Source organism: Tachypleus tridentatus, chromosome 8 (genome assembly GCF_004210375.1).
Source record: "Tachypleus tridentatus isolate NWPU-2018 chromosome 8, ASM421037v1, whole genome shotgun sequence".
NCBI lineage: Eukaryota > Metazoa > Arthropoda > Merostomata > Xiphosura > Limulidae > Tachypleus > Tachypleus tridentatus.
The window spans coordinates 43,889,578-43,902,467 of record NC_134832.1 but is presented as its reverse complement, the minus strand read 5'-3'; the positions used below and the strand labels follow the sequence as shown (position 1 = coordinate 43,902,467).

Here is a 12,890-nt window from a genome sequence, read left to right as displayed (position 1 = left end):
GACTGCAGTTACTAAATTTTACGTTTCTTTTTACTAAATAATTCAAACAAACAAACAAACGACGAACACCATTATAAAATTAATACTGAAGCTGATATCTATTTTAGAAAGAGCCGTTTATCTTCCAGCTCAACCCCACAAATGAGACATTTTATCTCTCTAGACGTTGTCTTTGTAAATGAATTTAACTTTTGCATAATAGTTTTTGCATTTTTTTAGGGTACAATGTTTATAAACATTGGCTCTCTTAAAACCCTTTAATCCCCGCTAGTACGGCGGTAAATCTATGGATTTACAATGCTAAAATCACGGGGTAGATTCTCCTCCGTGGGCTCAGCAGATAACCTGATGGGGCTTTGCTATAAGAAAACACAGACACGCATATTTTTTATTTGTTTTCCTTTTGTACACATGATTTCATGAAAATTATGTGTTTCCTTGTACGCCATTAATTTTGTTTTTAATGCAGAGCTAAATAATGAGCTATAAAACTTTGTTTGTTTGTTTTAAATTTCGCTCAAAGTTACACGAGGGCTATCTGCACTAGTCGTCCCTAATTTAGCAGTGAAAGACCAGAGGGAAAGCACCTAGTCACTACCCATCGCCAACTCTTTGGCTGCTGTTTTACCAACCAACAGTTGGATTGAACGTCATATTATAACAACCACACATCTGAAAGGGCGATCATATTTGGTGGAATGGGGGTTTGTTTCAATTAACGTAAAGCTACAAAATGGGCTATCTAAAACCCAGAATTTTAACGTTATAATTCCATCAACTTACTTTTGGCTCAGTACGGTACGCATGGCATAAAATTAGTAAAAAATGAAATTTTCTAAAGTTTATTGTTTTACTAATGCACCCACCCTTAATTGTGTCAGTTTCAATAGTAATTTGTTCGGAAATGGTTTTTTTTCTATGTTTATATTTTCTCATAACTTGTCTCTTTACCTCATTATTATCATTTATTTTTGCTTCTTTCTCTGTTACTGTTTTACATGCAATTTTGGGAATGATTTGTCTTTGCGATGCTATAAACCAATAACATAATTCGTTAAATATGTAACAAATAGTTGGAACAAAACTAAATTAAGAAGATAATTTATTAATCAATAATTTCACAGTTATTTAAGATTTTAACATGTAAAAAACTTTGCAGCGGTAATACAAAAATATTAACTTTTAATAAAAAAAAAAGAAATAGCAGATATTACACAGAAACCTAATAGTCTTAGTGTATAACTGTAATTATGGTCAACTTGTACTATTTTATTTTTACGGTTTCTTGTCAATAGACACTTCTGTTTGTAAATGTCTTCGAAATTACCGAAACATGTTTTGCCATTCAGAAAAGTAAGTTAGATATTGTTAATGTTGCAAGTTAACAACTTTTCGGAGATTCAGTTCCACGGTTGTGTCGATCTTTAAAACCATGAGTCGAGTATTACGTACTTAATAAATAAGTTAACGTTAAAGATAAGCTCACGTTATAGTTTATACCGTTCAATATAATTATAAATAACTAAATTTGTAATAGTATTACTGTTACTAAGTATACTACTAGCTGAAGGTTTAAAAATAATTTAGAATTTAGTTTAGGGAAAAAAAAAGGAATATGAATGAATATGAATATCTAACACTTGGACTTGTTAGATGTCATTTAATTTTAACACGGACGAAGTAACGTGATACATTGTGAACATGGTATTAGTTGATATGTGAGAAACAGTGTTGTTTTAAAAGTTCGTTTGTAGTTGAGCACAAAGCTATCTAAAAAGTTATCTGTGCTCAGCACACAACAGATATAAAAAACCCGGTTTTTAGCTTTGTAGGTCTGGATAATTTTTTTTAAATATTATATTTATAATTTATATTCAATTACTTTGCAACATTTATGCTGCTACTAGTCTATAAGAGTAGTATTATAAAATTGTCATTTTTCTAATACTTGTGTACAGTTTTTAATTATGTTTTTACAAATTTAAGTTCTGGGTGTAAGTTTAAAAATTGATTGCTTATAATTTAGGCTTTAGAATGGACCTATAACTGGCTGGGTATGTGTTGTTTTTTTTGTTTTTTTTTTTGGGGGGATTATTTTTCTTTAAACCTAACAATCTTTCATCAAAATTATCTTACTGTAGTGTAAACATTAGTCTTAAGTTAGCTATAAATATAATAGTATGAACGTGTGCATTTCTCAGTGTTACGTAATGCAAAAAGTAAATTAGGTTACAGCGTATAAAACATCAAACCCTGTTGAACTTGAAGAGGTGAAAGTACAGTTCACAGCAGATGGTGTGGCCAATCAATGAATGCATTAGGTCTCTGTCATAGATTCTCTTTTCAATTTCACCTTTGATGAAAAAGAAATCTTTAACACATGTACAAATACTGTTATATTGTTTTATTCAATGAACTGTGCTAACAACAAAATAATTATCCATTAAAGACATTATCTGTCAATTTTTAAGGGTATGTTTTGCAATTGTGAAGTTTCGGTTATTTTGATGTGTATCAATCTTATATATAAGATTTTGTGATGAAAGTTTTGTATAATTCTTAAAATTGCTTAATTTTATACTTGACATAAATATCTATAACTTTGTTTTTGTACATTATGAAAATAATGTTCATTTCTCTGTAATTAAGTTGTGTTTCACATTAGAGAAACAATGTTTATATTGTCTGTGGGGTTTTGAGTCTGTTTACTTTCATTTTATAGTAATGTAAATTAATTTGGGTATATGAATACTGTTATGACATTTTATTGAATTCGTTATTCAATATTATACAGTGAACCAATTTTTTAATGATTGTACATATATGTTCAAGACTTCTTTCTCATTAGTGTGAGTTTTTCTGCTCTCTTATACTTTGCTACATTATATAATGTTGTATTAATATCCAGGAATGTACCTACTCTATACTCACACGTAGGTTGGCAATTTATTCTCCTTTCTAGTTAAATTTGCACCTAAGGTTACTGCTCTTTTTTGTATATGTGCTTGGTCCATCTCATGCACTGCATATTTGTAAAATTGTCTTTTCTAACAGCCACAGTGTTTGTTCTTAACATTGTTTCATGGATAGTTCTTATTTTTCTATTGAATTATTAGTAATTTCTGTCCCACTTGGTATTCTAACCTTTGAAAAACACTGAGCTATCTTAGCTGTAGTACAGCTTTGGGTACTGTGTTTTTTGCCTTGTTTTAATGCCAGTGATGTAATATTGACAATATTTTTTGATGGACAATTTCCACTTGAACATCTGCATGTAGGTGTTTGTAGCTGTTCTTGATAGTTGTAGTATTGTAGCTTGCTTCATATATTCTTTCAGTATAATAAATAATTACTGGAAGAATTCAGCCAAATAAAGCTTTTCAACTAAAATTCCTTCAAATTGTGCTGTTATTGCAATTTATATCAACCTCCACACAGACTAGCATAGACTAAATACAGTATTGTTCAGTAAAATATATTTTAAAATATAGTTTTATCAGAATTGTTGAGCTGTAAACATCTCTTGCGAGTTGTCCTACAGTTCCTTATGAAGTAAAAATATCTAATCATTCTTACATATTGAGTTAATCACTTTATCAAGTGTAGACAGATAATTGGAGCTACTATGATATATACATGAGACATTGTCTTGTCCCTTTGTTTTTCTTTTCTATTCATTGTTTTTAGCTGTTACAGATATTTTCCTTTGTCATTGTTGATGTATTTCTTTTAGCTAAATTATGTAGAATTTTTTGGATAATTAAAAGTTTTAAACTGAGTTTAACCTTAGTCTTGATGGTACTTTGGATTATGTACATAATGCACTGCCAACCACTGGTGAAATTAAATTTGAATCACATTGCGACTCTGCAAAATTGTATCGAAACTTGAATAATAGTTTTGAGTAAGGAAACTGGTGCACAGTAGTTAGAGTATACCTGAAAAACTTTTTACAGTTACTGGTAAGTTTTAAGAGATTGATTTAAAAAAAAAATTATTGTAGTAAGGATCATGTAAAAATTTCATCACTTATCCAGAACAAAGTCTTCATAATGTGGTATTTATAAAATATCTTACCAGTGTGTTTCACTGTGTTCTGTGGTTGGCTGACACGTGCAGTTATAGCATGATATAGTAGCAATAGTTGAAGATAATTTTTCTCATTTATGGTATTAATGAAATTAAGTTACTTTTGTAAAGCTTCAAACTAAAGTTAATTTTTCTTATTAATCTACCTTGAAAATCCACATATTCTATTTTGTAAAATCTGATAGTACTAGCAATCATTTACATTTGTAGTTTCATATTTTTAGAACTGTTGAGTACAGTTCCACTTAGATGGCAGGATGTAAAATTAAGTTGAAATTGCCAACTCAAAAAATACTTTTTGTTTTATAGTTATTGGTAAGTTGTAAGATATTGATTTTTAGAAACAGTTTTGTTGTATTAATAGTGATGTAGAAACTTCTTGACTTATCCAAAAAGTTAAAGTTAAATAAGCAACCCTGAACAAAATTTAAGAAAAGATTGAATAAAGGTGACAGATATATCTTTTCAAACATGAATATCTGCTTGTACTCTTTTATTAGTTTATGCTTTCTCGACAAACCTTGAGTTTGTATCGTGACATTTTAAAAGTGATTCGTCAAGTTCCTAATTCTGACCATCGAAACCAGTTGAAAGAGTGGGCTCGGCAAGACTTCAAGAAAAACAAGTATGAAAAGGAAGAGGTAAATATAATGTGAATAAAAATGTTATCATTAACATCTTGTGTTCTGAATGTTGAGAATTATAAATGTAGGATTCTATAGTTGTTGGTAATGGTATTATTTCTTTTGGAACTTTCACTAGTGAATGACTATTCTAGAAAGTCTTTGGAGATTAATTAATGAAAAAAAATATATAAAGCTGTGAGAGATATAATTGCATTTAAAATGTTATTATTGTTTTTTCTGTATATTTATCACTTGGTATCCTGTTATATTCAATGATTTCTTTTTCCATAAGAAGATGGTACCATACATTTCTACACACACACACACACACACACACACACACACACACACACACACACACACACACACACACACAGTGATTTGTGTAGAAAAATAAATTAACAAATGATTTTGATATTCATTGTAACATGAACCATATATTGTTTCTGTATATAATTAATGATTATATTTTAAACAAAACACTCACCAAAGCCATTTTATAGCTTGATGTTTATAAAATATGCTCATAATAGAGTATCCTGATCATGGAATTTCAGTACTATGGTATTTATGAAATATGCATGATGTGGAGTTACAGTATGTTCATCAGAGACTGCAGAATGTTTATAATATATACCAATCAAGGACTATCCATAGTGTGTTATTTATAAAATATCTTACCAAGAAGTTTCAGCAGCCTTGTGTTTATGATATATACCCATCAAGGACTCTCCATAGTGTGGTTTTGTAAAATATTTTACCAAGGAGTTTCAGCAGCCTGGTGTTTATAATATATACCCATCAAGGACTCTCCATATTATCTTACCAAGAAGTTTCAGCAGCCTGGTGTTTATAATATATACCTTTCAAGGACTCCCTATTGTGTGGTTTTTATAAAATATCTTACCAAGAAGTTTCAGTAGTCTGGTGTTTATGAAATATACCTACCAAGGATTCAGCAGTCTGTTGTTTATAACATATCTTAACAAAGAGTCTCAGCACTCTGGTATTTATAAAATATGCCCATTGAGGAATTTCCATAATCTGTTGTCTGTACAAATACAATTGTACTGTCTGTTAATTGTTCATTTAATTACTTCACAAGATGAAGATGTATCTTAACCAGAATAGGTTTGAAGGTTCATTAGGTCCATGCAAGGTCACATACAGCTTTTCAGTTTTGCATTTTATGGTTTTTATGGGTATTTTTGCTCTCTTTTTTTACCACTGCTTTGCCCCCTATAGATGGATTTTTACCATATTTGGTTTCATTGGGTCCATGGAGAGATACAATCAAATTTTTAGTTTCACATTTTGTGGGTTTTCTTAGGTGTTTTTGCATTTTTTTAAACCAATACTTCACTCCCTGTTGATGAATGTTCTTTAAATTTGGCATGAAAGGTTGTTGGGTCTCTGCAGATTTTGTTTTGCATTTGCATATAAAGGAATAAACTTTTCATGTCCTCATATAATCCTTTATTAATCATGAATTTATACAACTTCCATCCAGGAGACTGGCATGCCAACTGGTTTATAAAATATCTTACCATGGCATTTCAGCAATGTGGTAGGTATAACATATACTTATCAATGGTTTATAATAACCTTGTATTTATAAAATAAGTTTATCAGTTGTTATATCTTTAAAGTAAAACATTTTTTTTGTAAATTGATGCAACAAATTGAATATTATTTAGGTTTTGTAGATATAAGTCATATGTATACACTGCATAAACTGTTTATAATAATGTGTTTAATGATTAATCAGGATAGTCACATTTCTCACAAGTGAAATGATAAATTTCATATTCTTTATTTTTAAGAAAGTAAAATATTTTAAGATGCTAAACCTATGAATGAGTAAAGTTTGAACCTTTACTTTTAAATGACACAAGACTCAGATTTTAATGATTTTCTAAGAAACAATAACCAGTAGTATTAATATTTGAAGCATTTTCCACTGGTTTGTTTACTATGATTGTTTGGCAAAGGGGAGTGTTGTGTCAATTTCCATTTCTTAATTTTTAGTCCTTTAAACAAATTTCAATATTTTTTGGACAGCATGTTAGTTTCGATATTTTAAATTTAGTTTTCAAGCTTAATATCAGCATGTGCAGTAGGATTAATTTCTAAGTTATTTATGTTTTTAGTTCTGTATATTTAACTTGCACTTATTCAGAATTTATTGATAATTTAAAAGGTCTTGCATGTCTTACTTCTCTTTGTGATGAAAGGCTCGCTCTTGTGTTATTCAGGAGGTGATCAAGATGTTACATACGAGAGGAAGACTGACACTGAAGGAACTCAAGAGTGCTTTGAAACTTGCTCAGTAAACTGAAAGAATAAATTGTATGAACTTGTGAAGTTGAAAACTTTTTGAACTTAGCAGAATTTGTGTGAAGAGTAATAAATATCACCAAATGAAATAGATAGAAGAAAAGTTCATTGTTTTGTAAAGTGAAATTTCTGGCATAATGTGAAAAAATATTAGTGTACCTCATTTTATCTCACAGTAATTTAAATTAATTACTAATAATTGTAATATAATTTTATTTTTATTCCTTTTACAAATAATGTTTTTGTGTTTTGTATTCTTTATTTGTATTTTCTCAAAAACAATATTTTCCATTTAGACATGGTAGTGACTCCAACTAAATTAGAAAGATGGAGTAACATTGTTATTGACTCTGTTTACAGGATGAAACTGTTGTCATAATCTGCAATGTTTTTATAGCTTTTTCAAGTACTGAAATGCCACAATTCATATGTTTCTGAACAGGTATAAACTCTGTAAGGCTGAATATTAGTTTGGTGGTTTTAATGTGAATTGTTCTCCACAGCCATTAGTTTAAAAGTAATGGCTTGAAGAAAGCACCTAGAAAATCTGAAGTAAGAGAATGGTGTAATTTTTTTGTATGATGTTGTGTTAATAATAGTTTTCCCTGACAGATGGGGCTGGACTGTCTTATATTTTGCTTCTCAAGTTGGTGGCACCAAAGTTCATAAGTTACTAAAATCAGTTTTTAGATAAAAAGAATAATACATTTTTGTTAAATTCAATTTTTATGTGGTTGAAAACTGTAATGAAAACTAAAAGTAATGGTATGTGGAAATAAATATTTTGTCCATGCAGAAACAGCCAAGTTAGAATAAGGTGGTAAGCAAACCCCTTAAAAACTTAATGTGAAAGAGTGTAACCAGATAAGAACATTTGATAACTTTTCTTCTTTTCTTTTCCTCCATTTTCATGATATTAACATCAATTATATTGTTGAAGTTGAATTAAATTATTTTGGATTATGTGAAAAGTGTAGTATGATTATACAGGCTAACAACAAGGTCAACAATCTTCCTTATCAAAAGTTTTATATCTTTTAGCACTAGATTTCCTGGCCTTTTAATATTTCTAGTAAAATGCTTGTTTTTTAATATGTATGCATATATTTCTATTAATGATATACATTAATGTTGAAGATATGATAGTATGCTTGCTGTGTCATATTTGATACCTAAAATATTCTGTTTTTCTTTTGGACAAAATGTTGTCTTTATTTGCCATTTTAAAAAATGGTTGTCAACAGGGTTGTAGTCAGGTGAATGTGAAAGGTTTGGGAGTGAAACAACAACTGGAATATTTTAAAAATGTAAAAGGTCCACCGTCCCTTGATTATTTAAAACCAATGCTTGAGTTCCAAGTAAAGTGCTTAAATTCTTTGTGTAGAAGAAAATTTCATGTTTCTTCTTTTTTCTAAAAACATATCTGCTTCAGCTTGAAAGATGCTACTTGAATGGTTTCTTCCTTTATCTATCTAAATATTGATCTGACTTTTTCTTGCTTGCTCCAATCTTTTATACCCTACTTAATTGCCCATGGTAATATTTGTCTTTTATATCCTACTTAATTACCCATGGTAATATTTGTTTCTTGACACTCTCCACCTACGTCAGTACGCCCTCTATCATAGTACAGTATATTATGTAAGTTCCTCATTCACATAATGTTATCTCCTTTTCTCAATAAAGAATTTCTAGTGCCAAGATCATTCAGAGATATTTTGAATGCTTTCCATGTTACCTGGTTGATTTTCTTTTTTAAAAATCTGATTGTATGAATTCATAGATCATTATGTCTTGGTGGGAGTGACTCTCAGTCGAGACCATTAGTGGTTTTATTTGTAAAGAGATGGAAATATACATTTGGTTCTGTGGTGTTTTGTCAGAGGCCTGTGAGGCAACAATTGAGGGCAATCCTCAACATTCTGGAGTAAATTTAGATTTGCTTTTTCTTGCAACTTCTTTTTGTCTGTTGGCTTTTCAATTTTCTGTTCCTCTATAGTGATTTTAAAGTATTGCAACATCTGAATATAGGGTTCAATTTCCTATATTAGACAAAACAGATAGCACAACGTTGCTTTGCTCCAACAAAACAAACTGACTTGACCAAATTTTGTCTCAATTGATGTAATCAAATGCTGTTAAATTATCTATAAAAACAAAAGAAGGCCACTTTGAGATAAGCTGTCTTCAATTTAGTTTCTTTAATTGGTTCATTCACAATGTAACGTTCTTGGTCTTTTTCTGATTGCTTTTAAGCCCACACTCTACTTGATGGCTGAAAGGCCTGGGAGTGAATATTTAGTTTTCTTTCCATTGATGGACATTGTGGTTCATGCAGGAAGGTATACTTCTCATTTACATGAAGGGATAGTTATGCCTTATCTGACACATTTGTCAAAATTTTGTTATGTAATCTATAACCATCAGGTGGAAGCATTTTCCATCTCACAAATGATACATCTGCTTCTCAAATTTCAGGGTTCTAATGCAGAATGTGTAGTTAATCTAAATAGATCAATGTTCCTTGATGGGGTAAGTTAAGTCTACAGACTTACAACTCTAAAATTCATCATTTTGTTTTAATTTCACTTTATTTTTTTGGAAGACTCTTAGGATCACTGACTTCATTTATAACTAGCAGGAACCATTGTTAGCATGTACATTAGTTCTGTTATTGGCTTCTCCATTCATTCCTGTTGTTGTTGGCATCCTGAATTTCCTCAATTCCTACAGAGAATCATAGTTCCAGCCCTTTGTAGGTCTTAACTCCAGACAACAGCTTCACAGTACATTGGTACCCAGAGTGGATTCTATCTATATCCAAGGGTTTAACTGCTCAGTCAGATTGCCAGTGATATGGGTGATTATTATATACCATTAGGGTCTGTAGGGGGCTAAACTTTTCAATGCTTGTGATAAAAGATTCTTTGAGTAACCAGTACTCTCTGGATTTCTTAAGTTGCTTTGGGTCCTTGGTCCCAAATGACCATCCTAATTACTTAATTGGTATATTACATACTTTTAATCAACACCTGTTTGTGACCTGATTCTCGTATGCCATATCACCTTTACCTGAAGATTTACTTTTCATTGCTGCTTACCTACAGATGCTGCCACTTGGTGTGGTTTGTACTGTTTGACCATAGACTGCTTTTTTATTCTATCTGTGCCCTTAGATTGGTTTTTTTCACCCAAGACACTGTCAGACAGGGAAAGAGATAAATCCCTTTCACCAGTTCATTTGATAATTTCTGTGGTCAGATTTCAGTCATTATCATATTCACCGAGGGTATTGAAGGTTTTGTTGCCCACTCTAATGCCTTTAGAGAAGCTAGACAACAACTTTTTATTCTGGGCTCTCTTTGAAGGCAAGGAATTTTCTGCAGGTCACATCTACTCAGATTTGACTAATTTCTTTATCCTTAACAGACTGGTTAAATTGCTTACTGGAAGACATTGTGTGAACTGGTATGTGGACCTCCACCAGTATCTTTATCTCACATTTTTTGCAAGATCTGGCAGTATCTTCATTTGAGGTTTTTTTCTATTTTTGTAGCTATCTTAAACACTTCTGCTACATTATATAGAGGTGTGAGTAGTTTCTTTGTTATCTTTCAAGGACACTTACCTCAATTTTTTAGGATACTACTTTGTGGTAAGTGTTGCCCAAACAGGTGGTAGACAGAGACTTTTTCTCCAAAATGTTAAAGTGAATTCCTTCTTGTGTGGAGAAGAGGGTGGAATTGGAGGTTCTCCATTCCAGGTCCCTGGATGGTTTTTTCTCAGATGTCAGTAGGCAAGGCATGAGCCTACACTGGAGCTTACTCATAATATTAGTTCAGATTTGATGCTCAGCTATCTGGTTGGATTTAGTGTAGCCTTTCTTTTTGATTAGTATTGGTTCAATACATTGTTTATGGAAGTGGGTCCATTGTCTCCCTGAATTTTTGAATAAAGAATGGCTTCCATCTTAGTTCCTTTGTTAAGCATAGTTTCTTTCATGTTCTCCCCATAATTCTGGGGACAGGTGGAATTTACTTTGAGTGTTTATAATTCCAGATTAGATGAGTTTTGTTTCCTCGTGTTGAGTAAGGTACATAAGATCCCGTTTTTTTTTAGCCTAGGATGTTTCCTTTCAGACTTTTTCAAGTTGAGGAAAGGTTTTGACCACTTCAGTGTTGCTTACTTTCTCATGTATTTCCAGTGGTTCAGAACACATCATTCTATGGCTTTGTATATACGTATAGGTTGTGGTCCAACTGCCATAACCACCAATAAGAAATATAGGGATCATGGCTCTATAATTCCAACCCCGAGTAGTGGAATCTCATCTCTCTGGTTTGAACCTAACAAATAGTGATGACAAACCATGTAACATTACACCCACAGTACATGAATTGAGCTCCAGGTGAAGATCATACTTGTTCTGGATATAATGTAGTTTCTCCACTAGGGTGCTAATCTTCTACTGACACTCATGATTTATTCAAATGCTTTCTGTATGGATAATGCCCTCACCAGCCTCATTCACCTTGTCAGTATGGGATTTTAGCTGTAAGTGTGAGTAGAGACATGTTTTGCAAGTTAACAATTTATTAAATTGAAAATGTACTACAAATAATACATCCTTTAGCACTATCCCACACTTCTTCCCTATTAAGATCTGATGTCAGGGACTGTGAGTGAGTCTGGAAAATGTGATATTATTATCTGAATGTAGATCGAGAGTATATATCGCCAAGGGAAATTACACAGGGTATAAAAGACTGGAGTAAATGAGAAAAAATCTACCAATGTTTAAAAAGACAAAGGAGGAAACTCTAGCAGTCAAGTAAAAGTTATAAATGGACATAAGTATTATTAGATATACATTTTAGATTTAAGAAAATGTTAACTTTTGGAAAAGATTATTCTTGTTAATGTAGTCTGGGTTACTTTTGATTGGTTAGTAATACCACCAAAACCTCTCATTATATTTGTTAAACACTTAAATAATAATAATTGTTTCTTTAATCAGGTCAATCTTTTATGCCAGAAATGTGGATGGCATTTAAATGGGCTTGGATATTTTTCTGCTTATGATCCTTACTCTTGTTGTTAGAGGTCCTGGTCACTGTGACCTAGATATAACTGTGCATGTAGTAAATCATAACTATCTCCTAAAAGGCTTATTTCTTGTGTTGGTTGTCATTTCCTTTCATTTTCCGTTTCGAGTTTATTTATGCATAACCTTTTCTTGTCATCCATATGAAGTGATTCTTCAGTGAAATCTGGTGTCTCCTAATTTAAAATTTGGTCTCCAATATGAGCACCTGGTTTTGTATCAGATCTAGCCTCAGATCTTGTAATTTCCCAATAGGATAAAAAGTTTTATTTGAAATATATGTTACGAAATATTTTCAAACTATGTCTAGTACTTTTACTTTTTTTTTTTCTATTCAACACTTCACCTGCATTCTATTCTGGTAATTTCATCAACATTGCAATGTTGTCCCCAGGGTGAAAAGAATTGTGATTACTGTACTTGTGCTATTTGCTTAACAAACGCTTATTCATTAAAACAAAGCTTTGCCGAATGATTGTAAATATACGAGGTCCACTGGTCTAGCAAATATAGCATCCAAGTTCAACTACAAACAGTATTTGTTATGCAAAGTAAATGTAATACTACTGTATGATTTGATTTTTTTTTGTTATTATGAAGAAGTAAGATAACGAGACATACAATAAACAATTAATGAAATGCGTTTCTATATCGAAGAATAAAAGTCAACATTGAAACAGTTTAAATAAGATCGAAAATGTTTATCAAAGAAGTTCTGAAAATTATTACAAACT

The 12,890-nt window shown here is 31.3% G+C and overlaps 1 protein-coding gene across 9 annotated transcripts; it reads left to right on the top strand.

The window, feature by feature from the left end:
• Nucleotides 1-1,196: 1,196 nt before the first annotated feature.
• Nucleotides 1,197-12,456, top strand: LOC143222305 (LYR motif-containing protein 2). Of its 9 annotated transcripts, none has more exons than XM_076448651.1 (3): nucleotides 1,197-1,353; nucleotides 4,590-4,730; nucleotides 6,916-12,456. In XM_076448651.1, the coding sequence occupies exons 1-3, from the start codon at nucleotides 1,312-1,314 to the stop codon at nucleotides 7,051-7,053; spliced, it is 321 nt and encodes a 106-aa protein (XP_076304766.1). In that variant the 5' UTR covers nucleotides 1,197-1,311; the 3' UTR covers nucleotides 7,054-12,456. The 9 variants fall into 9 exon arrangements, with proteins under 9 accessions (XP_076304766.1, XP_076304771.1, XP_076304769.1 ...); XM_076448656.1 differs by having other exon boundaries at nucleotides 1,198-1,353; nucleotides 6,971-12,456; XM_076448654.1 differs by lacking the exon at nucleotides 1,197-1,353 and adding an exon at nucleotides 1,364-1,828.
• The last annotated feature ends 434 nt before the right edge of the window (nucleotides 12,457-12,890 follow it).

Coding starts and splice junctions, on each gene's coding strand:
- LOC143222305 (XM_076448651.1), top strand. CDS start 1,312: ATGTCTTCGAAATTACCGAAACATGTTTTGCCATTCAGAAAA. Junction 1,354..4,589: donor ATGTTTTGCCATTCAGAAAA/GTAAGTTAGATA, acceptor CTCTTTTATTAG/TTTATGCTTTCTCGACAAAC. Junction 4,731..6,915: donor ACAAGTATGAAAAGGAAGAG/GTAAATATAATG, acceptor ATAATTTAAAAG/GTCTTGCATGTCTTACTTCT.